The sequence below is a fragment of the Piliocolobus tephrosceles genome, chromosome 1 (assembly GCF_002776525.5).
Source record: "Piliocolobus tephrosceles isolate RC106 chromosome 1, ASM277652v3, whole genome shotgun sequence".
Lineage (NCBI taxonomy): Eukaryota > Metazoa > Chordata > Mammalia > Primates > Cercopithecidae > Piliocolobus > Piliocolobus tephrosceles.
In genome coordinates this window covers 195,747,624-195,775,005 of record NC_045434.1, presented here as the reverse complement: position 1 = coordinate 195,775,005, position 27,382 = coordinate 195,747,624, and the positions used below count along the sequence as shown (strand labels likewise).

Here is a 27,382-nt window from a genome sequence, read left to right as displayed (position 1 = left end):
GGAGGCAGGCCTGCGGGGGCCGCGCGCGTGCGTGTTTCCGGCTCCACTGCGGAAGGCGGACGACTAGAGTCGCTGGGCCCTCCGCGACCCGAAGGAGCATAAAGAGCGCGGGACTAGAGTGCAGAGCTCGGGACGTGGATCGGAGCCGGCGCGATGGGCGGAGAGCAGGAGGAGGAGCGGTTCGACGGCATGTTGCTGGCCATGGCTCAGCAGCACGAGGGCGGCGTGCAGGAGGTAACGGTCAGCGCGGCGTCGGCCCATGCGGCGACCCTGGCCAAGCTCCTTTCGCCCTTCTCTGCCTTCGAGGGCTGAGACCCACCCCTGGGGCTCGCGGGCTTCTGGGATGCCCCCATATTCTCACCGCGCCCAGCTTCCGGCCTGGCCACCCGCTGGCGGTCTCACCCGGTTCGCATCAGTCCCGGGCCCCCGGCGCCCCTCGGTAGTAGCAATTATCGCGTCCCTGAGCTTAGGATCCCCTTTTAGTTTCACATATACCCCAACCCCGTTTCCACTTTGATGGCGTCTTCCGAGGAGCATCCCTTAGTAAGAACCGTCCCAAATATAGTGATTTGGATCCACCAAAGCTTGGGGCGAGCCGTCGAATGTGTGTGGTGATGTTAGCACGTGGTCTTGTTAGGCCTTGAATGGGGGAATAGGAGAGGAGGCCTGTGTTCACTATTAGTTTCCACCACCTACCAACTTGGAACCTTTACATCTCTCCAAGCCTGAGTTTCCTTGTCTGTGAGACAGCTCCGAATGCCGGTTTCCCGAGAATAGTGAAGTACCGTAAGTTCTCAGTAATAAGGCTTTTTCATTCAACAGGTATTTGTCGTGTGATCAATGTGTGTCCCACACTCAACGCGACTGGGGATACAAAAACCTGTCCTCGCCCTGATAGAGCTTACAAAGAGCATTTCAAAGGGATAATTCGTGCTCAGTGACAGACACAGTAACACATAGTGTATGAATAATAAGGGCCAACTGTTACAGATTCTGGAGTTGGTTTTTTTGGAACAAACACAAAGTTAGAGGTAGAAAAGTCTGTCAGGATCAGAACTCCCATTCTCAGAGCCAGAAAAGTGGCAGGGATTTGCCTAGATCATGCAACGTGGTCCTCACCTAGACAGGTCAGTGTGCTTCCCAGAGTCCATGGCTGATTGTGTCTCACTGGAGTTAGGTTTCCATTGAACTTTCTATTCCTATGTAACTTAGGTGTCTGGTGACCAAGGACTTCTAAGCCCTTTGTGGTGGGGAGAGTGCTTCTAATTTGGAAGTGTGAAAAGCCTTCCTGTCTCCATTCCTCTAAACTGTTAACACAAAACTGGATTTGGGAGTGAGTTCATTTTTGAACAAACTGAAAAAGTGTCTAGAAGCAAGAATGGAAATCACTGAGATATGTTCCAGCGTCAGATTACATCAGATTTAGACCCACTCTTGGGCAAATAAAGGGTTTGAGTGTGCTGACTTTAGGTCACCACTAGATTGTTTCATTCAGCAAGAATTTTACTGAGCATGTACCTTTAGCCATATCTGGTGCCCAGCATTGCAGGTGGCAGACAGACTAAGCCATGGTTCATGGTTCCTATTTGTAAGGTGTTTACCCTCTGCCAGTGGGTCTCTTGCTCTGTGCCATACATGGCTGAAGGCCTCAACTCCATGACCTCATGATCCTCACCAGGTCCCTAGAAATGGGTACTGCATCTTATTCCTGTTGTACAGAGCTAAGAAATTTCTGCAAAGTCAAAAGGTAATATATGTCCGTCAGATACTCAAACCCTTGGCTACACTTGTACTCCAGCCAGAGTTAATCCATCTTATCCTCCTTTGAAGTGCTTCATTTGCTCTCCTCCATCTTGCTTTGACCCAGTAACTTAGCCAGTGTCTTTTTTTTTAGACAGTCTCACTCTGTCACCCAGGCTGGAGTGCAGTGGCACAATCTTGGCTCACTGCAACCTCTGCTTCCCGGGTTCAAGCGATTCTCCTGCCTCAGCCTCCCAAGTAGCTGGGATTACAGTTGCCCACCACTGCACCCGGCTAATTTTTGTGTTTTTAGTAGAGACGGGGTTTCACCCTGTTGTTCAAGCTGGTCTTGAACTCCTGACCTCAAGTGATCCACCCACCTGAGCTTCCTGAAGTGCTGAGATTACAGGTGTGAGCCAGTGTCTTGATGGGGTTTTTACTTTCTAGAGAGGAAAGCTGGGCCTGGGCTTTTCATGCCCTGGATGCAGAGGAGTGTTCCATACACTTAGGCTGCTTCAGGCATCACAAGGAAAATGAAATGCGCACACTCACACAGGATATGAGAAATCTGCTTCATGGTGGAAGTAACTAAGAGAACCTGCTAGGGAGATGTCTCCTCAGTTGGGAGGCTCAGAGGAAAAACAGTCAAGTCCCAAGTTGCCTCCTAGACAAAAGAAGTTGACTTGTGTGCACTTGAAGGGCTCCCAAATGGCAGGTCCACACCCTTAAATCTTATCCGCATCTTTCAGCTTGTGAACACCTTCTTCAGCTTCCTTCGACGCAAAACAGACTTTTTCATTGGAGGAGAAGAGGGGATGGCAGAGAAGGTAAGTGTTGGAAACCGCTGTCTTTTCAGCAGCTCTGTCTCTTCAGAAGAAAAACTCACCTGGTCTTCCTTTGGCATAGTAGTAACTTTCAGCAGAAGTGAAATGTCAAAGGTGAGGAGTTGGGGAAGGGAAGGAAGCTGTCATTTCTTCGGTCTCCACTCCTTGCTCAGCGCTCTATCTACCTTATTTCCCATGATTTTTGCAGTTCTACAAGAGGGGCAGGTGTTAACTATCCCCATTGAGGAAATTGGCTCAAGAGAGTTTTGTACCTTATCCAAAGTCTTGACCTGAGCTATGGGAGAACCAGGGTTGAAACCAGTCTGTTGAAAACCTGCCCTCTGCCCCAACACAGTGCCTCTCAGTTCCTTTTCCAATGAGGAGGTTTTATTTTTTATTTTATTTTTTTCTGAGATGGAGTCTTGCTCTGTCACCCAAGCTGGAGTGCAGTGGCGCAATCTCGGCGCACTGCAACTTCTGCCTTCTGGGTTCAAGCAATTCTCCTGCCTCAGCCTCCTGAGTAGGTGGGATTACAGGCACCCGCCACTGCACCTGGCTAATTTTTGTATTTTAATAGAGATGAAGTTTCACCATATTGGCCAGGCTGGTCTCGAACTCCTGACTTCATGATCCACCTGCCTCGGCCTCCCAATGTGCTGGGATTACAGGTATGAGCCACCGTGCCCGGCCAGGAGGTTTTATTTTTACTTTTATTTATTTTATTTTTTTGAGATGGAGTCTCATTCTGTCACCCAGGCTGGAGTGCAGTGGCATAATCTTGGCTCACTGCAACCTCCGCCTCCTGGGTTTACGTGATTCTTGTGCCTCAGCCTCCCAGGCAGGCGCCACCATGCCTGGCTAATTTTTGTATTTTTAGTAGAGATGAGGTTTCACCATGTTGGCCAGGCTGTTCTCGAACCCCTGACCTCAAGTGATCCACCCACCTCGGCCTCCTAAAGTGCTAGGAGTACATGTGTGAGCCACTGTACCCGGCCTGAGGAGGTTTTAACTAATTACCTAGAAGATGAGACTGGGCTGATACTAGAAACTGATGCTTAGAAATAAATTTAGAGGCCGGGCGCGGTGGCTCAAGCCTGTAATCCCAGCACTTTGGGAGGCCGAGACGGGCGGATCATGAGGTCAGGAGATCGAGACCATCCTGGCTAACACGGTGAAACCCCGTCTCTACTAAAAAATACAAAAAACTAGCCGGGCGAGGTGGCGGGCGCCTGTAGTCCCAGCTACTCGGGAGGCTGAGGCAGGAGAATGGCGGGAACCCGGGAGGCGGAGCTTGCAGTGAGCTGGGATCCGGCCACTGCACTCCAGCCTGGGCGACAGAGCAAGACTCTGTCTCAAAAAAAAAAAAAAAAAAAGAAAAAAATTTAGAAATACTCAGAGCCATGTCTTCCCAGATGCTGTGACTCAGAGTTTAAGGGTTTGTGTTTTGTAGTCTTGATTCTGAGACCTTGAACTTCTTTCTGATTCCTTAAGGTTGTAATTATACTTTTGAAAATTGTTGTATCGTGAGGATTCTACCTCACTTAGCTGTTATCTTTTTTTTTCGAGACAGAGTTTCACTCTGTCACCTAGGCTGTAGTGCAATGGCGTGATCTCGGCTCACCACAACCTCCGTCTCCCGAGTTCAAGCAATTCTCCTGCCTCAGCCTCCCAAGTAGCTGGATGATATTTGTATTTTTTAGTAGAGACGGGGTTTCACCATGTTGGCCAGGCTGGTCTCGAACTCCCAACCTCAGGTGATCTACCTGCCTTGGCCTCCCAAAGTGCTGAGATTACAGGTGTGAGCCACCGTGCCCGGCCTTTTTTTTTTCTTTCTTTCTTTTTTTTTTTTGAGATGGAGTCCCGCTCTTGTCACCCAGGCTGGAGTGCAATGGTGCAATCTTGGTTCTCTGCAATGTCCGCCTCTTGGGTTCAAGCAATTCTTGTGCCTCAGCCTCCTGAGTAGCTGAAATTACAGGCGTGAGCCACCACGCCCGGCGCCATTATCTTTATAATAGACATAAATAAGAGACATAATAAGAAGGAGATGTTCTTTGCAAACTGTTTCTGTGGCTTCAGGATTCTAACAAGTTGGTGAACTCTTTAATGTGTCCTGAAGGTTTGAGGCCACTCTGTCATAGACACATTACCTAACAGTAGGAGTCCCAGGTTCTTGGTCTAGCTATGTTACTTAGTCGAGTTCCCAGCAATGCTCTCGTTCTTTCCATCTTTCCATCTGTAAAATGGGAGAAAGTAGACCCCTTCTAGCTCAGATATTCTTTCTGTATTGTCACTAACACCTCAGGCTTTTCTATGGGTCAGACTACCTGTATATACCTCATACTGCAAACTTACCAAAAATACAAAAGCACTTTTAGTTTTTATAGCTTTTGGAGCTAGTCATTTATTTTTTCTTTGCTTTGCTTTTTTTTTTTTTTTTTTTTTTGACAGAGTTTCATGCTTGTTGTCCAGGCTGGAGTGCGATGGCATGATCTTGACCCACTGCAACCTCTGCCTCCCAAGTTTTAAGTGATTCTCCTGCATGAGCCTCCCAAGTAGGTGGGATTACAGGCATGCACCACCATGCCTGGCCAATTTTGTATTTTTAGTAGAGACGGGTTTCACCATGTTGGTTAGGCTGTTCTCAAACTCCTGACCTTAGGTGATCTGCCCGCCTCGGCCTCCCAAAGTGCTGGCATTACAGGCATGAGCCACCGCCCTTAACACTTTGGATTGTGTTAGGTGCTATATCAGACCCTTTGGGATTGCGAGGTGAATACAGATTTGTTCTTTGTTTTCATGGATCTCACAGTGTAACCAAAAAAAAAAAAAAAACAAGCAGTGAAAAAGTAGTGGGTGTTGGGGCAGAAGCCCTGGGAACATAAAACTAACCTAGGTTGGGGGCTCAGAGAAGACTTTGTGAGGAAGTGGTGCTTCACATATGAAGGATGAATAGCTGTAAGAAGGGAGAGAGATGAACCCTTGGGGTGTGTGTGTGTGTGTGTGTGTGTGTGTGTGTGTCTGTGTGTCTGTCTGAGGCAGAGTCTTGCTCTGTTGTCCCAGCTGGAGCACAGTGGCATGAGCATGGTGGCACAATCCAGCTGCCTTAACCTCCCAAAGTGCTGGGACTACCTAATTTTTCTTTTTTTTTTTTTCTTTTGAGACGGAGTCTTGCTCTATGACCCAGGCAGGAGGGCAGTGGAGCAATCTCAGCTCACTGCAACCCCCACCTCCCAGGTTCAAGTGATTCTCCTGCCTCAGCCTCCTGAGTAGCTGGGATTACAGGTGCCTGCCACCATGCCTGGCTAATTTTCGTATTTTTAGTACAGCGGGGGTTTCACCATGTTGGTCAGGTTGGTTTTGAACTCCTGAGCTCGTGATCTGCCCGCCTCGGCCCTCCAAAGTGCTGGGATTACAGACATGAGCCACCGCGCCCGGCCTCTAATTTTGCTTAACTGTAAGAGGGAGTAATCCTTACCTCACAAGGAAGTTACAAGGATTAAAAAAAAGACAAGGCCGGGCGCGGTGGCTCAAGCCTGTAATCCCAGCACTTTGGGAGGCCGAGACGGGCGGATCACGAGGTCAGGAGATCGAGACCATCCTGGCTAACACGGTGAAACCCCGTCTCTACTAAAAATACAAAAACTAGCCGGGCGAGGTGGCGGGCGCCTGTAGTCCCAGCTACTCCGGAGGCTGAGGCAGGAGAATGGCATAAACCCGGGAGGCAGAGCTTGCAGTGAGCTGAGATCCGGCCACTGCACTCCAGTCCGGGCGACAGAGCGAGACTCCGCCTCAAAAAAAAAAAAAAAAAAAAGACAAAAGACCACAATCCACTTCAGAATCCCTTGGGGCCACATGTGTTTTGGTATTTAAAATTATTTGGATTTCAGGAAGGCGATACAGTGCATACAATGTGCATTATATATAATAATCCAATCCCAGGGCCAGGAGCTGCATCCTGTAACAAAACACATTAATATTTCTGTAGAGAATACCTGATGCTGCAAACTTACACAAAATTACAAAAGCACTTTTAGTTTTTATAGCTTTTGGTCTAGGAATTGTAGACTTGAATATAGCCATAGTGATCTAATCAATATGGCATTGATAGAAGAAGAGAAAAATGAACCAGTGAAGCAGACTAGAGAATCCTGAAATAAAGTCTAGCATTTATGAGGATTTAATGTGTCTAATATGGTAATTCAGTTCATTAGGCAAAGCATGATGCAATAAGTCATGCTGCTACGTGGATTTTTTTTTGGTTAGAAAACCAAAATTTGGCCAGGCGCAGTGGCTCAAGCCTGTAATCCCAGCACTTTGAGAGGCCGAGACGGGCGGATCACGAGGTCAGGATATCGAGACCATCCTGGCTAACACGGTGAAACCCCGTCTCTACTAAAAAAAATACGAAAAACTAGCCGGGCAAGGTGGCGGGCGCCTGTAGTCCCAGCTTCTCAGGAGGCTGAGGCAGGAGAATGGCGTAAACCCGGGAGGCGGAACTTGCAGTGAGCTGAGATCCGGCCACTGCACTCCAGCCTGGGCGACAGAGTGAGACTCCGTCTCAAAAAAAAGAAAAGAAAACCAAAATTTACCATCTGTCATACTCTATAAAAATACAGGTAAGAAAAATCCTGTAAGGAAAGCTAGGAATCTGTAGTCTTATGTGGGGGAGACTTTTCAAGATTAGAAAACTGGAAACTGTAAAAGAAGAGATAGCTGTTTGCCTTTTCAAATGCTGAAAATTTGTAAATGGTAAAAGAGACATATTTAAGTCAATTGAAGAACACTAGATTATGAGAAAATATGCAGTGCAGAGGATGAGTAACATTTAATGGTTAATTTCATATTTAGGAACTCATAAATAAAAATTAGCCAGGCCTTGTGGCACACGCCTCTAGTCCCAACTACTTGGGAGACTGAGGTAGGAGGATTGCTTGAGCCTGGGAGGTTGAGGCTGCAGTGAGCTGTGATTGCACCGCTACGCCACTATGCTCCATGCTGGGTGACAGAGCAGGACTTTGTTTCCAAAACAAAACCCATAATGAGATACTACTTCACATCTGTTAGGATGGCATCTGTTAAAAGAATAAACAAAATAACAAGTGTTGACAAAGATAGGGAGAAACTGGAACCCTTGTACACTGTTGGTGGGAATGTCAAATGGTGCATCTGCTATGGAAAACGTTATGGCAGTTTCTCAAAAAATTAAAAAATAGAACTATCATATGGTCCAGCAGTCATTGTTGTGGGTATATACCCAAAAGAATTGGAAGGAGGATTTATTTGCACACCCATGTTCACTCCTTATTCACAATAGCCAAAAGGTGGAAGGAACCAAAGGCTCCATCAGCAGGTGAATGGATAAACAGAATGTGGTATAGACATATTCTGGGATGTTATTCTGCCTTAAAAGGGAAAGAAATCGTGTCCATTACTACATGGATGTACCTTGGAGGACATCGTGTTACATGAAATAAGCTGGTCACAAAAGGACAAATACAGTGGATCCTTTGTATTGTGGGCTCTACATCCATGAGTTTAACCAACCACTGATGGAAAATATTTGGAAAAAAATGTTTTTTAAACAAGAGTACAATAATAAAAAATAATATGAGTTAAGCCTGACGTGGTGATGCACACCTGTAATCCCAGCCACTTGGGTGGCTGAGATGGGAGGATGGCTTGAGCCCGGGAATTTGAAATCAGTCTGGACAACATAGCAAGACCCCATCTAAGAAAACAAAAAACAAAACCAAATTTTAAAAAATACAATCTAATTATTTACATCCATAGCACTTACATTGTATTAGGTATTAGGTAATCTAGAGATGATTGAGAGTATACAGGAGGATGCGTATAGGTTATATGCAAATAAAATGCCATTTTATATAAGGTACTTGAGCATCCTGAGAAATTAGTGCTGAGGAGTGATCCTGGAACGAATCCCAGTGGGTACGGTGGGACTGCCCTATTGCGTTCCACTTACATATCATTGAAGGCGTATTTTTTGATAAGTAAATATTGTGTGACTAAAAGAAAAGTTACTGTTTTAAAACATAACTGTAGGGCTGGGCGTGGTGGCTCACGTCTGTAATCCCAGCACTTTGAGAGGCTGAGGCGGGTGGATCAGCTGAGGTCAGGAGTTCGAGACCAGCCTGACCAACATGGTGAAACCCTGTCGCTACTAAAAATACAAAAATTTGCTGGGCATGGTGGTGGGTGCCTGTAATCCCAGCAACTCGGGAGACTGAGGCTGGAGAATCGCTTGAACTCAGGAGGCGGAGGTTGCAGTGAGCCGCGATTGCACCACTGCACTCCACCCTGGGCAATAAGAGTGAAACTCCATCTCAAAAACAACAACAACAACAACAACAAAACATAACTGTAATGGTATTACCTCCTCCAAAAAGGCATACTAATTCTTTAAATATTACCAGAGATCCACATCCACTCAGGGTTCTGATTTCCCTCAGTGCTGTCTTACTGTTGTGTTTTGTTTTGAGACAGGGTCTCACTCTGCTGCCCAGCCTGGATGGTGTCCAGTAGTACGATCATGACTCACTGCAGCCACGACCACTAGGCTCAGGTGATCCTCTCACATAAGCCTCCTGAGAGTAACTGGGACTATAGGCGTGCCCCAGCATGCCCAGCTAATTTTTGTATTTTTTGTAGAGTGGGGTTTTCACTGTCTTGCCCAAGCTGGTCTCGATCTTCTGATCTCAAGCAACCTACCCGCCTTGGCCTTCCAAAGTGCTGGGATTACAGGCATGAACCACTGCGCCCAGCTCTTTTGTTTTTTAAAAAATTATAGGCTGAGGTGGGGGGATCACTTGAGGCCAGGAGTTCAAGACCAGTCTGGTCCAACATAGACCATATCTGTACAAAAAATAGAAAATCATAGCAAAGACTGCTGGTGCAAGCCTATAGTCCCAGCTACTCTGCAGACCAAGGTGGAAGGATCTCTGGAGCCCAGGAGTCTGAGGCTGCAGTGAACCATGATAACAGCACCGTAATCCATCTTGGGCAACAGAGCTAGACCCTGTCTCAAAAAAAAAAAAAAATAGTGGGCCGGGCACAGTGGCTCACACCTGTAATCCCAGCACTTTGGGAGGCCGAGGTGAGTGGATTGCCTGAGGTCCAGAGTTCGAGACCAGCCTGGCCACCATGGTGAAACCCCAACTCTACTAAAAATACGAAAATTAGCCGAGTGTGTTGGCAGGCTCCTGTAATCCCAGCTACTCGAGAAGCTGAGGTGGGAGAATTGCTTGAACCTGGACAGAGGTTGCAGTAAGCCGAGATCATGCCATTGCATTCCAGTCTGGCAACAGAGCGAGACTTTGTCTCAGAAAAAAAAAGTGTGGTAAAAAGCACATCATAAAATTTACCCTCTTAACCTTTGTTTTGGTTTTTTTGTTTGTGTGCTTGTTTGTTTGAGACGGAGTCTCGCTTTGTTGCCCAGCCTGGGGTGCGGTGGCACCATCTCAGCTCACTACAACCTCTGCCTCCCAGGTTCCAGCAGTTCTCCCCCCTCAGCCTCCCGAGTAGCTGGGATTACAGACGTGAGCCACCACGCCTGGCTAATTTTTGTGTTTTTTTTTTTTGAGACGGAGTCTTGCTCTGTCGCCCAGGCTGGAGTGCAGTGGCCGGATCTCAGCTCATTGCAAGCTCTGCCTCCCGGGTTCACGCCTCCTGCCTCAGCCTCCGGAGTAGCTGGGACTACAGGCGCCCACCACCTTGCCCGGCTAGTTTTTTTGTATTTTTTAGTAGAGACGGGGTTTCACCGTGTTAGCCAGGATGGTCTCGATCTCCTGACCTCGGGATCCGCCCGTCTCGGCCTCCCAAAGTGCTGGGATTACAGGCTTGAGCCACCGCGCCGGGCCTGTTTTTGTTTTGAGATGGAGTCTCGCTTTGTCGCCCAGATTGGAGTGCAGTGGCACCATCTCAGCTCACTACAACCTCTGCTTCCCAGGTTCAAGAGATTTCTCCTGCCAGTCAGGCGCGGTGACTCATGCCTGTAATCCTAGCACTTTGGGAGGCCAATGCGAGTGGATCACGAGGTCAGGAGATCGAGACCATCCTGGCCAACACCGTGAAACCCTGTCTCTACTAAAAATACAAAAATTAGCCAGGTGTGGTGGCACATGCCTATAATCCCAGCTACTCGAGAGGCTGAGGCAGGAGAATTGCTTGAACCTGGGAGTTGGAGGTTGCAGTGAGCCAAGATCGCCACTGCACTCCAGCCTGGCGACAGAACAAGACGCCCTCTCAAAAAAAAAAAAAAAAGATTTTTCCTGCCTCAGTCTCCCAGGTAGCTGGGACTACAGGTGCCCACCACCATGCCTGGCAAATTTTTGTATTTTTAGTAGAGACAGGGTTTCACTAATATTGGCCAGGCTGGTCTCGAACTCCTGACCTCATGATCTGCCTGCCTCAGCCTCCCAAAATGTTGGGATTATAGGCGTGAGCCACCACGCTTGGCCCTTTCTTTTTCCTCTGAGACAGAGTCTCACTCTGTCACCCACTGGAGTGCAGTGGCACAATCACAACTTACCTTAACCTCCCCAAGGCTCAGGTGATCCTCCCACTTTAGCCTCTTAAGTAGCTTGGACTCCAGTGCCATCATGCCCAGCTAAGTTTTCTTTTTTCTTTTTTTTTTTTTTTTTTTTTGAGACGAAGTCTCTCTCTGTCACCCAGGCTGGAGTGCAGTAGCGGGATCTTGGCTCACTGCAAGCTCCGCCTCCCAGGTTTACACCATTCTCCTGCCTCAGCCTCCCGAGTAGCTGGGACTACAGGCACCCGCCACCTCGCCTGGCTAGTTTTTTTGTATTTTTTAGTAGAGACGGGGTTTCATCATGTTAGCCAGGATGGTCTCAATCTCCTGACCTCGTGATTTGCCTGTCTCCGCCTCCCAAAGTGCTGGGATTGCAGGCTTCAGCCACCGCGCCCGGCTTTTTTTTTCTTTTTGAGGCGAAGTCTTGCTGTGTTGCCCAGGCTGGAGTATGAGTGGTGCGACCTCGGCTCACTGCAACCTCTGCCTCCTGAGTTCAAGCGATTCTCCTGTCTCAGCCTCCTGAGTAGCTGGGGTTACAGGTGCACACTACCATGCCCAGCTAATTATTGTATTTTTAGTAGAGATGAGGTTTCACCATGTCAGTCAGACTGGTCTTGAACTCCTTACCTCATGATCCTCCCACCTCGACCTCCCAAAGTGCTGGGATTACAGGTGTGAGCCACTGCACCCAACCGCCAGCTAATTTTTCTATTTTTTTTGTAGAGATGAGGTTTTACCTTGTTGCTCAGGCTGGTCTCTAACTCCTGGGCTCAAGTGATCCACCTGCCTCAGCCTCCCAAAGTGCTAGGATAACAGATGTGAGCCACTCTGCTGGCCCATGTTAACCATTTTTAAGTGTACAGTTCAGTAGTGTTAAGTGTACTTAGATTATGAAACATATTTGTAAAACCTCTTTGCATCTTGTGAAATTGAAACCCTGTACCCATTAAACAACTTCGTTTTGCTCCCTCCCCTACCTCCTGGTAACTGCTGTTCTATTTTCTGTCTAGGTTGACTACTTTAGATACTTCATATAAATGGAATCATACAATATGTATCTTTTTGTGACTGGCTTATTTCATTTAATATAATGTCCACAGATTTATCCAATTGTATTATGTGACAGGATTTCCATCCCCTTTAAGGTTGAATAATATTCCATTATATGTATATATCACTTTTTTTTTTTTTTTTTTTTTTTGTCAAGTCTTGCTCTGTTTCTTTCCCAGGCTGGAGTGCAGTGGCACGATCTCGGCTCACTGTAACCTCAGCCTCCTGAGTAGCTGGGACTACAGGCACTCGCCACTACTCCCGGCTAATTTTTGTATTTTTATTAGAGTCAGGGTTTTACCATATTGGCCAGGATGGTCTCAATCTCCCGACCTCGTGGTCTGCCCAAATCGGCCTCCCAAAGAGCTGGGATTACAGGCTTGAGCCACTGCGCCCAGCCACAATTTTTTTTTAATCTATTCTTCTGTTGATGGACTTTTGGGTTGCTTTCACCCCTTGGTTTTTGTGCATAGCGCTTCTGTGGACATAGGTGCACAAATCTTGGAGATTCTACTTGCAATTCTTGTAGGTATTACTCAGCAGTGTAATCTATTGAATAATATGGTAGTTTTTGTTTTGTTTTGTTTTTGAGACAGAGTATCACTGTTGTTGCCTAGGCTGGAGTGCAGTGATGCAGTCTTGGCTCACTGCAACCTCCGCCTCCTGGGTTCAAGTAATTCTCCTGCCTCAGCTTCCTGAGTAGCTGGGATTACAGGTGTGTGCCACCACAGCTGGCTAATTTTTGTATTTCTAGTAGAGACAGGGTTTCACCATGTTGGCCAGGTTGGTCTCGAACTCCTGACCTCAGGTGATTCACCCGCCTCGGCCTCCCGAAGTGCTGGGATTACAGGTGTGAGCCATTGTACCCAGCCAGTTTTTAGTTTTTTGAGGAAATGCCATGATCTTTTCCATAGCAGATGCACCATTTGACACTACCACTAATAGTACATGAGGGTTCTGTATTAGTCCGTTCTCATGCTGCTATATCCTAGACTGGGTAATTTATAAAGAAAAGAGGTTTACGACCGAGCATGGTGGCTCACGCTTGTAATCCCAGCACTTTGCGTGGCCAGGGCCAGCAGATCAGAAGGTCAGGAGATCAAGAACATCCTGACCAACACGGTGAAACCCCAGCTCTACTAAAAATACAAAAAGTAGCTGGGTGTGGTGGCGTGCGCCTGTAGTCCCAGCTACTTAGGAGGCTGAGGCAAGAGAATCGCTTAAACCCAGGAGGCAGAGGTTGCAGTGAGTTGAGATCGTGCCACGGCACTCCAGCCTGTCGAGAGAGCGAGACTCTGTCTCAAAAAAGAAAAAAAAGAAAAGAAGTTTAATTGACTCACAGTTCTGCATGACGGGGAGGCCTCAGGAAACTTAAAATCATAGAGGAAGGTATTTCTTCACAGAGTGGCAGGAGAATTAGTGCCAGCAGAGGAAATGCCAGAGGCTAATAAAACCATCAGATCTTGTGAGAACTCACTCGTATCATGAGAACAGCATGGGGGAAACCACCTCCATGATTCAATTACCTCCACCTGTTACTGCCTTTGACATGTGGGAATTACAATTCAAGGTGAGATTTGAGTGGGGAAACAGAGCCAAACTGTATCATTCTGCCCCGGCCCCTCCCAAATCTCATGTCCTCACATTTCAAAACATAATCATGCCCTTCCAACAGCCCCACAAAGTCTGAATTCATTTCTGCATTAACCCACAGGTCCAAGTCCAAAGCTCATCTCTGACAAAGTATTCGTTCGCTCTCATGCTGCTGTGAAGAAATACCCGAGACTGGGTAATTTATAAAGGACAGAGGTTGTTTTGTTTTTTTATTTTATGTATTTATGTATTTATTTATTTATTTATTTTTTTGAGACGGAGTCTCGCTCTGCCGCCCAGGCTGGAGTGCAGTGGCCGGATCTCAGCTCACTACAAGCTCCGCCTCCCGGGTTCACGCCATTCTCCTGCCTCAGCCTCCCGAGTAGCTGGGATTACAGGCACCCGCCACGTCGCCCGGCTAGTTTTTTTTTTGTATTTTTAGTAGAGACGGAATTTCACCATGTTAGTCAGGATGGTCTCGATTTCCTGACCTCGTGATCCGCCCGTCTCGGCCTCCCAAAGTGCTGGGATTACAGGCTTGAGCCACCGCGCCCGGCCGTATTTATCTTTTTTTGAGACAGAGTCTTGCTCTGTCCTAGGCTGGAGTGCAGTGGTGTGATCTCAGCTCACTGCAACTTCCGCCTCCTGGGTTCAAGCAATTCTCCTGCCTCAGCCTCCCGAGTAGCTGGAATTACAGGTGCCTACCAGCACGCCCGGCTAATTTTTGTGTTTTTATTAGAGACAGGGTTTCACCATGTTGGCCAAGCTGGTCTTGAACTCCTGACCTCAGGTGATGTGCCTCCCCTTGGCCTCCCAAAGTGTTAGGATTACAGGCGTGAGGCACCGCACCCAGCCAGGAAAGAGGTTTGATTGACTCATAGCTCTACATGGCTGAGGAAGCCTTAGGAAACTTACAGTCAGGTTGGAAGATGAAGAGGAAGCAGGCACCACCTTCACAAGGTGGCAGGAAGGAGAAGTGCCAGGCAAAGGGGGAAAAGCCCCTTATAAAATCATCAGATCTCATGATAACTCACTATCAAAAAAGCAGCGTGGAGGTACCCATTTGTCTTTAAGACATTTGTCTTTTTTTAATTGGGTTATTTGATTATGATTGTTTGATTCCCAATTCAAACAAGGTTCACACATTACACTGGGTGATAGAAACCTGTAGATTAAGAGACATCAAAGACAAAAAATTAAGGATCAGGCAAAGTGGCTCAGCCCTATAATCACGGCACTTTGGGAGGCTGAGGTGGTAGGATTGCTTGAGCCCAGGAGTTGAAGACCAGCCTGGGTAATATAGTGAGACTCCATCTCTACAAAAAAAAATTTTTTTCTTTTTTTGACTTGGAGTCTCACTCTGGTGCTGAGGCGGGAGTGCAGTGGCATGATCTTGGCTCACTGCAACCTCCGCCTCTTGAGTTCAAGCAGTTCCACCTTAGCCTCTCAAGTAGCTGGGATTATAGGCACCCAACACCACGCCCGGCTAATTTTTGTTTTTCTGTTTTTTTTTTTTTTGAGAGGGAGTTTTGCTGTTGTTGCCTAGGCTGGAGTGCAGTGGCCTGATCTCAGCTCACCACAACCTCTGCCTCCCAGGTTCAAGCGATTCTCCTGCCTCAGCCTCCCAAGTAGCTGGGATTACAGGCATGCGCCACCACGCCTGGCTAATTTTTGTGGAGACGGTTTCGCCATGTTGGCCAGGCTGGTCTCAAACTCCAGTGGTCTAACTCTTGACCTCAGGTGATCCACCCGCCTCGGCCTCCCAAAGCGCTGGGATTACAGGCATGAGTCACCCTGCCTGGCCTACAAAAGAAAATTTAAAGATTTAAAAAATAAAACACAAGAGATATCTTTTTTTCTTGCAATTTGTTTTCTGAAGAAATGGTTGTTTGTCCTGGCAAAGTTTCTCACAATCTGGATTTTCCATATTGCATCCTAAGAATGGTTTTTACTCACAGCAGTTCTGACACCAAATGTGTGGGTTTTTCCACCACTCAACAAACCAGTTCTCCAGTTCTCTGGACACCAACTGGGTGTCCTACAATTCAATTGAATTCTGACCCCTACTACCCAGAATTACTGCAGATTCCACAGGTTAAGGACTCGGTCCCATAAGACGGCGGCCACTTGACAAACCAGTCATAAGTTCCAAGTTGCCTTGTGTACTTCTGACCAACCAGCTGTAAACTGGGGTTTGCCATGACCACCTTTTCAGGTTTAATAATTTGCTAGAATGGTTCAGAACTCAGGAAAGTGCTTTATTTACTGTTACTGGTTTATTATAAAAGACATAACTCAGGAACAGCCCAATAGCTGTGTAGGGCTAGGTATTGGGGTGGGGCCTGGAGCCTCCATACCCTCTCTGGGTGTGCCCCGCTCCCAATACCTCGATGTGTTCACCAACCTAGAAACTCCAAACCCCTGCCGGGCGCGGTGGCTCAAGCCTGTAATCCCAGCACTTTGGGAGGCCGAGATGGGTGGATCACGAGGTCAGGAGATCAAGACCATCCTGGCTAACATGGTAAAACCCCGTCTCTACTAAAAAAAATACAAAAAAACTAGCCGGGCGAGGTGGCGGGCGCCTGTAGTCCCAGCTGATGTAGTCCCAGCTACTTGGGAGGCTGAGGCAGGAGAATGGCGTAAACCCGGGAGGCAGAGCTTGCAGTGAGCTGAGATCCAGCCACTGCACTCCAGCCTGGGCGACAGAGTGAGACTCCATCTCAAAAAAAAAAAAAAAGAAACTCCAAACCCCATTGTTTAGGGGGTTTTTTGTTTTGAGACAGGTTCTCACTGTCACGCAGGTTGTAGTGCAGTGGCGCAATCTCGGCTCACTATAACCTTCGGTTCACAGCAACCTCCGGCTCCTAGGCTCAAGCAGTCCTCCCATCTTAGCCTCCCAAGTAGCTGGGACTGCAGGCATGTGCCCCCATGCCCAGCTAATATTTTCGTATTTTTGGTACAGACAGGGTCTCACCATGTTGCCCAGGCTGGTCTTAAACTCCTGAGCTCAAGCAATCTGCCCGCCTCGACCTTTCCAAAGTGCTGGGATTACTGGTATGAGCCACTGTGCCCAGTAAACTTCAATTTATTTGCACAGTTGTAGTTCCCCAGTGCGCTAGCATTTATTTATTTATTTTTATTTATATTTATTTGTTTATTTTTTTGAGACAAAGTCTTGCTCTGTCTCCCAGGCTGGAGTGCAGTGGTGTGATCATGGCTCATTGGAGCCTTGACCTCCCGGACTCAAGCAATTCCCCTGCCTCAGTCTCTCGAGTAGCTGGAACTATAGGCACATACCACTACGCTCAGCTGATTTTTGTATTTTTTATAGAGACAGGGTCTTCCTATGTTGCCCAGGCTGGTTTCAAACTCCTGGGCTCAAGTGATATGTCTGCCTCTCCTTCCCAAAGTGCTGGGATTACAGGTGGGAGCCCCCGTCCCTGACCTGGATTAGCATTTTAATAACAGCTCTTTCATAAAATTCTTCTGCCTTCTGAAAAGTATTTGAGAGGGCTGGCATTGTGGCACATGCCTGTACTGTCCTGGGCCTCTTCTTGGGGAGAACGACAGGCTTGGCCCTCCCCACCCTGGTTGGCTGTGGTTCCCAAATATGTGTCCAGTGACTGAAGCTTGAGTCTGTGACAGCCTCTGGGTAGGCTTCCACACCCCTGGGGTTATCTGTCTGAGGCTGGGTCTAGGTCAAGTTGATGGGAGGAGGGGTCAGAGGCTGCTGTGATTGGCCTTGACTCTGCCTGATGGTTTAGCTCTGCCCTTGCTTAACCTCCAGGAGCTAGGAAGGAACAGTACAAATGGGATGTGACATGATTCAGTGGAGCTGGGAGAGGGGAGGGCCCTGTTCCCACCTCCCTTTGGCCACTGGTTGGCAAATGGCTTTAGTTCAAGGTCTGTCTGACTAGGGACTTAGGACCAAGGCCCTGTGGTGGAACAGCCTCCGCTGGCGTAATTATGACCTATGGTTTCTATTAACAGCAGAATGGCCTCCCCTACCAGTTTAATTCGTGGTTTAGGGGGTATGTTTGGTGTTCTTTAACCTTGTAGAGTATGGAGCTACTGTGGTGTGGCATGGGGCAGGGGGTTTGGGCATAGCAGGAGAAATTGGCATCAGATGGATGAGAATCCATAGGGCATTTAGCAGAACTCCAGGTCTGGGGGCCCGTGGGTGACTTCTGTGACCTTGAGCCCCTGCAGAGCTTTCCCTGCAGTTCTGTCTTAGAGATGCTTGAAAAAGGGTTTATTGACCACTGATCACAGGGCGAGTGCCCTGCAAGGCCTCTAGAGGTGTGTGCGTGTGTGTGCACATGCACACTGCGTATGGGTTGGCATTGAGTTGAGTGTCCTAAGGTTATGTTCCTGGGCCAGAGGTGAAACTTTGACACTTGACTGGTCATGGAGGATGAATTGGTTTGCCAGGTGACCTGAGAGTGGGGACAAGACATTCCAGGCAAAGAACAACATATGCCAAGATTGCTTTTATTTATTTATTTATTTTGAGACAGGGTCTCACTCTGTTGCCCAGGATGGTGGCGCGACCTCTGCTCACTACAACCTCTGCCTCCTGGGTTCGAGTGATTCTTCCACCTCAGCCTCCCAGGTAGCTGGGACTACAGGCATGTGCCACCACACCTGGCTCATTTTTGTATTTTTAGTAGAGACAGGGTTTCATCATGTTGACCAGGGTGGTCAAGAACTCCTGACCTCAGGTGATCCGCCCACCTTGGCCTCCCAAAGTGCTGGGATTATGGGCATGAGCCACCACACTCGGCCAAGACTGCTTTTAGAAATAATAACATGGACCGAGCGTAATGACTCACACTTGTAATCCCAGCACTTTGGGAAGAAGAGGCAGGTGAATCACTTGAGCCCAGGAGTTTGGACCAGCCTGGTCAACATGGCAAAACTTTGTCTCTACAAAAAATAAAAAAATCAGCCAGGGATGGTGGCATATACCTGTAGTCTCAGCCACTGGGGAGGCTGAAGTGGGAGGATCGATCACCTTAGCCCAGGGACCTTAGCCCAGGGAGGTAGATTATATTCCAGCCTGGGTGAGTGAGACCCTGCCTCAAAAATAATAACAAGATAGAGGCACAGAGACATGACCTTAGGGTCACACAAGTAAGAGTAGACCAGGACCTCAAATCTAGGTGCAGCTTTGAAGTATGCATGGAACTTGGCCAGGAGGGCTTGTTAAAAATACAGATTGCCTGGCCATACCCCAGAATTTCTGATCCAGCAGATCTGGAGTGGGGCTTAAGATTTAGCGTTTCTTTTTTTTTGAGATGGAGTCTCGCTCTGTGGCCCAGGCTGGAGTGCAGTGGCCGGATCTCAGCTCACTGCAAGCTCCGCCTCCCGGGTTCCTGCCATTCTCCTGCCTCAGCCTCCCGAGTAGCTGGGACTACAGGCGCCCACCACCTCGCCCGGCTAGTTTTTTGTATTGTTAGTAGAGACGGGGTTTCACCGTGTTAGCCAGGATGGTCTCGATCTCCTGACCTCGTGATCTGCCCGTCTTGGCCTCCCAAAGTGCTGGGATTACAGGCTTGAGCCACCGCGCCCGGCCAAGATTTAGCGTTTCTAACAGGTTCCAGGTGATGCTGATGCTGCAGATCAGGGGAACCCTGTGATGTGGACCTCACTAGGCTCTTGATTTGTGCTGTCATACTCAATCCTCATGACGGATAACCCAAGAGTCAAAGTTGTTCACTCGTCTAAGGCCAGGAGCCAAATAATGAAAGGTGGCAATAGTATGGGTGGAGGGAGGGTCGCCTTTGTGTAGCAGGGAAGCTGTCTAGCACATCGTGGGGTGGAAACCTGGGAAAGTGTAGTAGAGAAAAAGGATTTGAAGTTGATAGCTTGCTGGCTGGAGAGAGGGTGAACAGGCTCTTCCTTCAAGAAAGCTCCCTGGCTTTGATTGGGCGCAGTGGCTCACACCTATAATCCCAGCACTTTGGGAGGCTGAGGCAGGCGGATCACTGGAGGTGAGGAGTTTGAGACTAGGCTGACCAACATGGAGAAACCCCATCTCTACTAAAAATACAAAATTAGCCAGGCGTGGTGGCACATGCCTGTAATCCCAGCTACTCTGGAGGCTAAGGCAGGAGAATCACTTGAACCCGGGAGGCGGAGGTTGCAGTGAGCTGAGATCGCGCCATTGCACTCCAGCCTGAGCAACAAGAGCGAGACTTCATCTCAAAAAAAGAAAAAGAAAAGAAAGCTCCCTGGCTTTCTGCTAACGTGGCCTTTCTGGGTGTGGTGTCAAGTCTTGCATAGCTGGACTGTGGTCTTGGAGACAGGATGCACTAAGAGTAAGAGTGATTAGTCAGAAGAGCCGGTCATTGTGGGCCTGAGAATTCAAGAAAGGCTTGTGAAGGACTGAGGCTTGAGTTTTTGCTTTTAACAGTGTCACTTTTTTTGTTTTGTTTTTTTGAGACAGGGTCTCACTTTGTCGCCCAGGCTGGAGTACAGTGGCCTGATCTTGGCTCACTGCAACCTCCACCTCCCTGGTTCAAGCAATTCCCCTGCCTCAGCCTCGTGAGTAGCTGGGATTACAGGTGCACGCCACCACGCCTGGCTAATTTTTTTGTATTGTTAGTAGAGACAGGGTTTCACCATGTTGGCCAGACTAGTCTCCAATTCCTTTATTTATTTATTTTGAGATGGAGTCTTGCTCTGTCACCAGGCTGGAATGCAGTGGCACGATCTCGGCTCACTGCAACCTCTGCCTCCCAGGTTCAAGCGATTTTCCTGTCTCAGCCTCTCGAATAGCTGGGACTACAGGCGCACCCCCCCATGCCCAGCTTTTTTTTTTTTTTTTTTTTTGGATTTTTGGTAGAGACGGGTTTCACTATAAAGGCCAGGATGGTCTTGACCTCGTGTGATCTGCCCTCCTCGGCCTCCCAAAGTGCTGGGATTACAGGCGTTAGCCACGGCGCCCGGCCAAGCGTCACTTTTTAAAACAGCCAGTTTATTGAGACAGGTGCTTTGCAAGTATTCTCATTACAACCCTATGAGATAGATGTATTTTCCTCATTTTGCAGATGAGGAAACTGAGGTTCTGGGTGCAGTGCTTTGCCCTTGCACCCAGCAGGTAGAGAGCAGGGCTGGACTCCAGGCTATGGGGCACTGTCCCCTGCTCTGATGCCTCATGGCTTTTCTTCCCTCTCCAGCTTATCACCCAGACTTTCAGCCACCACAATCAGCTGGCACAGAAGACCCGGCGGGAGAAACGAGCCCGGCAGGAGGCTGAGCGGCGGGAGAAGGCAGAGCGGGCAGCCCGGCTGGCCAAGGAAGCCAAGTCAGAGACCTCAGGGCCCCAGATCAAGGAGCTAACTGATGAAGAGGCAGAGAGGCTGCAGCTAGAGATTGATCAGGTGAAGAGTGGGCTTCCCTTCTCTACCCCTCAGATCCCCACTGGCACTGAGCAGGAGGTCCTGTTGCCAACTGCTGTGCTCTTTGCTCCAGAAAAAGGATGCAGAGAATCATGAGGCCCAGCTCAAGAACGGCAGCCTTGACTCCCCAGGGAAGCAGGTGAGATGGACTGCAGGGACTTGGGATGAGCCAGGAGGTTGGAACTTACAGGAACTCTCCTGCCTACTGCTTTCTCTGAAATACTCCTCCTTATCCTAATCCCTCCCCTCCTGGCTTTGGGAATCTTCCCCATACTTTAAGATCACACTCAGAGACATTGAACCAAAGGATCCAGGTTTAAAAAAAAAAAACCCGCTGGGCGTGGTGGCTCACGCCTGTAATCCCAGCACTTTGGGAGGCCAAGGCAGATAGATCATGAGGTCTGGAGTGGAAGACCAACTTGGCCAAGATGGTGAAACCCTGTCCCTACTAAAAATACAAAAATTAGCCAGGTGTGGTGGCGGGCACCCGTAATCCCAGCTACTCGGGAGTCTGAGGCAGAGAATTGCTTGAACCCAGGAGGCGGAGGTTGCCATGAGCCAAGATCATGCCACTGCACTCCACCCTGGGCGACGGAGCAAGACTCTGTCTCAAAAAAAAAAAAAAAAAAAAACCGACTGGCCTTAACCCATTTATGGCAGGAAAACCCAAGAGCCAGAAAGGGCAGTGCCTATTACAGGTCCCATCTGAGGTTGGCTGGGTTCTGTGGGCCCAGCCATATCCTTTGTCACATGGTATAATAGTCTGAGGTCCTCTCAGGCTGAGATCAGAACCACGTTTTACCTGGTTCCCAGTGGACCAAGGCTTGGGGTCTGCCCCTCTGTGGAGTGTACAAGTACCAAGTCTCTTTTCTTTTGTGACTGTATGCCCAGTGCTAGCCCTGGGCTTGGTCCAGTGAGAGTTCAATGTGTGTCTTGTTTGTCAAGTAAGTAGCTGAGTGTGCCTGATTATAAGCAGGAAACTGAGGAAGATGAGGAGGAGGAAGATGAGAAGGACAAAGGAAAACTGAAGCCCAACCTAGGCAACGGGGCAGACCTGCCCAATTACCGCTGGAGCCAGACCCTGTCGGAGCTGGATGTGAGTGGCGGGGACCAGAGGTGAAGCTTAGGGAGCCAGCCTGGGGTACCAGCAGCACTTAGTGGCTTCTTATGACTGCCTCTGCCCTATGCAGCTAGCGGTCCCTTTCCATGTGAACTTCCGGCTGAAAGGGAAGGATGTGGTGGTGGACATCCAGCGGCGGCATCTCTGGGTAGGGCTCAAGGGGCAGCCAGCAGTCATCGATGGGGAGCTTTACAATGAAGTGAAGGTGGAGGAGAGCTCGTGGCTCATTGAGGATGGCAAGGTGGTGACTGTGCATCTGGAGAAGGTATGTGAGGCCCAGCCCTTCTAGTCTGGGGTGTTGATGGAAGAAGAAAGGAGGATGTGTGCTTATTTTACTCAGGAGCCATGCTGGGGGCATTGTGGAATTATCTTAATCCCCATGACAACACTCTTTAAAGTAGATCTGTCCCTATTTTATTTTCTTAAAGACAAGGTCTCGGCTGGGCGCGGTGGCTCAAGCCTGTAATCCCAGCACTTTGGGAGGCCGAGATGGGCGGATCACAAGGTCAGGAGATCGAGACCATCCTGGCTAATACGGTGAAACCCCGTCTCTACCAAAAAATACAAAAAACTAGCCGGGCGAGGTGGCAGACGCCTGTAGTCCCAGCTATTCGGGAGGCTGAGGCAGGAGAATGGCGTGAACCCGGGAGGCGGAGCTTGCAGTGAGCTGAGATCCGGCCACTGCACTCCAGTCCGGGCGGCAGAGCAAGACTCCGCCTCAAAAAAAAAAAAAAAAAAAAAAGACAAGGTCTCACTCTGTTGCCCAGGCTGGAGTTCAGTAACACCTTCTTAGCTCACTGCAGCCTTGAACTCTTGGGCCCAGGCAATTCTCTCACCTCATCCTCCTGAGTAGCTAAGACTACAGGTGTACACCACCACGCTTGACTAATTTTTGTAGAGACGTGGAGGTCTCACTATATTTCCCAGGCTGGTCTTGAACTCCTGGCCTCAAGCGATCTTCACACCTCGGCCTCCCAAAGTGCTGAGATTACAGGCTTGAGTCAGAAAAAGAGGTCACTGATTTACCCAAGCTCCTGCCTCTGGGAAGGGGTGGAATCTGAATTGAAAGTCTTAGGTTCTTTTTTTTTTTTTTTTTTTTTTTTTGGAGACAGAGTCTCACTGTGTTGCCCAGGCTGGAGTGCAGTGGCACGATCTCGGCTCACTGCAAGCTCCGCCTCCCGGGTTCACGCCATTCTCCTGCCTCAGCCTCCCGAATAGCTGGGACTACAGGCGCCCGCCACCTCGCCCGGCTAGTTTTTTGTATTTTTAGTAGAGACGGTTTCACCGTGTTAGCCAGGATGGTCTCGATCTCCTGACCTCGTGATCCGCCCGTCTCGGCCCCTGAAAGTGTTGGGATTACAGGCTTGAGCCACCACGCCTGGCGAAAGTCTTAGGTTCTAAAGCCACTTCTTTTTCACTAGGTCTGTACATGGATTCAGTTCATCAAATACTTGAACACCTACTCTGTGCCTGGTACTGTTCTTGTTCTAAGTGCTGGAGAGAGAACAGTGAACAAAACATAGGAAAATCTGTGCACTCAGGAAGCCTACATTCTCAACCTCACTGCCTTTACAGAGAGGTGGGACACAGACACCAGTAAATAAAGGTGGTCTCTGAAAAGGGCCAAGAGTCTGAGGAGAGCTTCTCAGGGCACATAAGACCCTGTCCCAGCTTGCCCGACTGGCACTGGCTGCCCTCACTCACCCCTCCATGCCTCTGTACTTGCTTTCTGGCCCAGGCTGGAGTGCAGTGGCGCGATCTCAGCTCACTGCAAACTCCGCCTCCCGGGTTCACACCATTCTCCTCCCTCAGCCTCCAGAGTAGCTGGGACTACAGGCTCCCGCTACCATGGCCAGCTTTTTTTTTTTTTTTTTTTTTTTGGTATTTTTTAGTAGAGACGGGGTTTCACTGTGTTAGCCAGGATGATCTCGATCTCCTGACCTCGTGATTCACCTGCCTTGGCCTTCCAGAGTGCTGGGATTACAGGCATGAGCCACCACTCCCGGCTCTTTCCCTGCCTTTTTAATTTATTATTTTTTGAGACAGGGTCTTGTACTCAACCCAGGCTGGAATGCAGTGGCGCAATCACGGCTTACTGCAGCCTTGACCTCCCGAGCTCAAACGACCCTCCCACCTCAGCTTCCTGAGTAACTGTGAGTGCCACCCTTCCTGGCTAATTTTTAAATGTTTTTTGTAGAGACAGGGTCTCATGTTGCTCAAGCTGGTCTGAAACTCCTGAGCTCAAGGGATCTTCTTGCCTTGGCTTCCCAGAGTGTTGGGATTAGAGGTAGGAGCTACCACGCCTGGCACTTCCCTGCTTAAAAATTTTTTCAGGCTGGGCGTGGGGCTCATGCCTGGAATCCCAGTGCTTTGGGAGGCTGAGGTGGGCAGATCACGAGGTCAGGAGTTCGAGACCAACCTGGCCAACATGGCAAACCCCATTTCTACTAAAAATACAAAAAAATTAGCTGGGCATGGTGGCAGGCGCCTGTAATCCCAGCTACTTGGGAGGCTAAGGCAGGAGAATCACTTGAACCCAGGAGGCGGAGGTTGCAGTGAGCTGAGACTGCACCACTGCACGCGGTGGCTCACGCCTGTAATCCCAACACTTTCAGAGACTGAAGCAGGCAGATCACCTGAGGTCAGGAGTTTGAGACCAGCCTGGCCCAATATGGTGAAGCCCTGTCTCTACTAAAAATACAAAAGTCCATCTGGTGTGGTGGGTGGTGCATGTCTATAATCCCAGCTACTTGGGAGGCTGAGGCCAGAGAATTGCTTGAACCTGGGATGCAGAGGTTGCAGTGAGCCGAGATGGTGCCACAGCACTCCAACCTGGACAAGAAGAGCAAGACTCCGTCTCAAAAAAAAAAAAAAAGAAAATTTTCTTCCCATTTTAAATCTGGAATACTACTTTGTGTCTTAGGGCTCAGCCCAAGTGGCACTTCCAAACTTTTCTCCCTCCACCCTGGATGAATATCTCCCTTTCTGCTGTCTTGTTTCCGTTATCACACTGATTTGTAACTGTTTGCCTCTGTGTCTCCCCTAGCTGCAGGAAAGGCAGAGTCTTGTACCTCTGGACCCAGTATAGGCCTGCAGGGGTCTCAGGTGCAGGATGTGGATGGGAGAGAGTTTGGTTGTGAAAGGGTTAAGGGGTGATTCCTGGTGCACAGAGCAGGCCACCTCCCACCCCCTGGTTGTTCTCTTCACAGATCAATAAGATGGAGTGGTGGAGCCGCTTGGTGTCCGGTGACCCTGAGATCAATACCAAGAAGATTAACCCTGAGAATTCCAAGGTGAGCCCTGGCTGGTTGGGAGAGCTTCAGCAGGAGGGTGAGGGGCCTAGGTGTTTCCAGAGCTTCACCAGTTCCTGTCACTGCCTGCCCTCAGCTGTCAGACCTGGACAGTGAGACTCGCAGCATGGTGGAAAAGATGATGTATGACCAGAGACAGAAGTCCATGGGGCTGCCAACCTCAGACGAACAGAAGAAACAGGAGATTCTGAAAAAGTGAGCAAGAGGGGTTGGGGGAGGGTGGGTGCCTGGGGACTTAGATTTCAGTGACAGCAGTGAGTGGATCACTGAGCTGCCTCAGGAGCTGCCCTGCCCCCTTTCCAGCCATGTTTATGGCTTTATGGCTTTGGCTTGTCTACTCTTATCACTTGCTGAGGTCATCTTGAGGGCAAGGCCGACTCATGGCTCATGATAGGAGGGAAGGGGTAACAGGCGGGTCATTGCCACCTACAGGAAAACAGTGCCAGTGTTGGCGCCTCAGCTTCCAACCTCGGGGCTCAAATGGGTCTCAGATACCCTGGGCACTGCTCTTGCCCAGCCTGGCTCGGTATTGCTGAGGTCTAAAGAGATTAGACTTGACACAGGGGTGCTGGGAGAAGGGACAGCTTTAGAAGAGAAGGATGAGTTGTTTCATCTTCTTGCTTCCCTTTCTCCAGGTTCATGGATCAGCATCCGGAGATGGATTTTTCCAAGGCTAAATTCAACTAGCCCCTGTTTTTTCCTCCCTGAACTCTTGGGGCTGAGCTGCAACTACCCAACTTACTTTCCCACTCTTCTCTGGGACTTGTGGGCCTCGGGGCTTGGGGCAGGCATGGAAATGTCCCAGGCACACAGGTCCCAGGGCATCAGGAGAAAGGCTGGGGTTTGGGGCCTTGTCCTCCCCAGTTGGCCTACTGTTACACATTAAAACAATTTGCCCAGCTCCTTCTGTGTCCTCTCTTGCCTCTGGCCTTTCTCTGGGGCACAGGCCTCTTACGGCTGCTGCTGGGAACTGGGAGTTTGGCTTCTAGCCCAGATTCTGCCGTGTGACCTAGGGCAAATCCTTGCCCTCTCTGGGCCTCAGTTTCTCATTACTTAAAGTGAAGATTAAAACAGGGCTTGGCCGGGTGTGGTGGTTCACGCCTGTAATCCCAGCACTTTGGGAGGCTGAGGGGGGCGGATCACCTGACGTCAGGAGTTTGAGACCAGCTTGACCAACATGGAGAAACCCAGTCTCTACTAAAAATACAAAAATTAGCCGGGTGTGGTGGTGCACACCTGTAATCACAGCTACTTGGGAGGCTGAGGCAGGAGAATTGCTTGAACCTGGGAGGCAGAGGTTGCAGTGAGCCCAGATTGCACCACTGTACTCTAGCCTGGGTGACAGAGTGAGACTCCATCTCAAAAAAATAAATAAAGCAAGGCATTTAGTCTATGTATGTTTCTGAGCAAAGGTTGAGTTTTTCTGGCTACGGAGACCAGAACACGTGTCAGATTCTCAAAGGGGTGCATGACCCAGCAGAGTTTTGTTTTTGCAGTGGCCGGATCTCAGCTCACTGCAAGCTCCGCCTCCCGGGTTTACGCCATTCTCCTGCCTCAGCCTCCCCAGTAGCTGGGACTACAGGCGCCCACCACCTCGCCCGGCTAATTTTTTGTATTTTTAATAGAGATGGGGTTTCACCGTGTTAGCCAGGATGGTCTCGATCTCCTGACCTCGTGATCCACCCGTCTCGGCCTCCCAAAGTGCTGGGATTACAGGCTTGAGCCATCGCGCCCGGCCGACCCAACAGAGTTTTAACACCGCTGGACTTGTTGATCTGATTTTCACTGCCCAC

The 27,382-nt window shown here is 49.1% G+C and overlaps 1 protein-coding gene across 2 annotated transcripts; it reads left to right on the top strand.

The window, feature by feature from the left end:
• Positions 1-26,492, top strand: NUDC (nuclear distribution C, dynein complex regulator). Of its 2 annotated transcripts, none has more exons than XM_023219527.2 (9): positions 1-234; positions 2,490-2,567; positions 20,937-21,140; positions 21,232-21,297; positions 22,135-22,254; positions 22,349-22,543; positions 25,488-25,571; positions 25,666-25,784; positions 26,225-26,492. In XM_023219527.2, the coding sequence occupies exons 1-9, from the start codon at positions 154-156 to the stop codon at positions 26,274-26,276; spliced, it is 999 nt and encodes a 332-aa protein (XP_023075295.1). In that variant the 5' UTR covers positions 1-153; the 3' UTR covers positions 26,277-26,492. The 2 variants fall into 2 exon arrangements, with proteins under 2 accessions (XP_023075295.1, XP_023075294.1); XM_023219526.2 differs by having other exon boundaries at positions 22,132-22,254.
• The last annotated feature ends 890 nt before the right edge of the window (positions 26,493-27,382 follow it).

Excerpts from the sequence above, each read along its gene's own strand:
- NUDC (XM_023219526.2), top strand. The coding sequence starts at position 154 with ATGGGCGGAGAGCAGGAGGAGGAGCGGTTCGACGGCATGTTGCTGGCC. Across the intron at positions 235-2,489 it reads ACGAGGGCGGCGTGCAGGAG|CTTGTGAACACCTTCTTCAG; the intron begins GTAACGGTCAGC and ends CGCATCTTTCAG. Across the intron at positions 25,785-26,224 it reads AAACAGGAGATTCTGAAAAA|GTTCATGGATCAGCATCCGG; the intron begins GTGAGCAAGAGG and ends CCCTTTCTCCAG.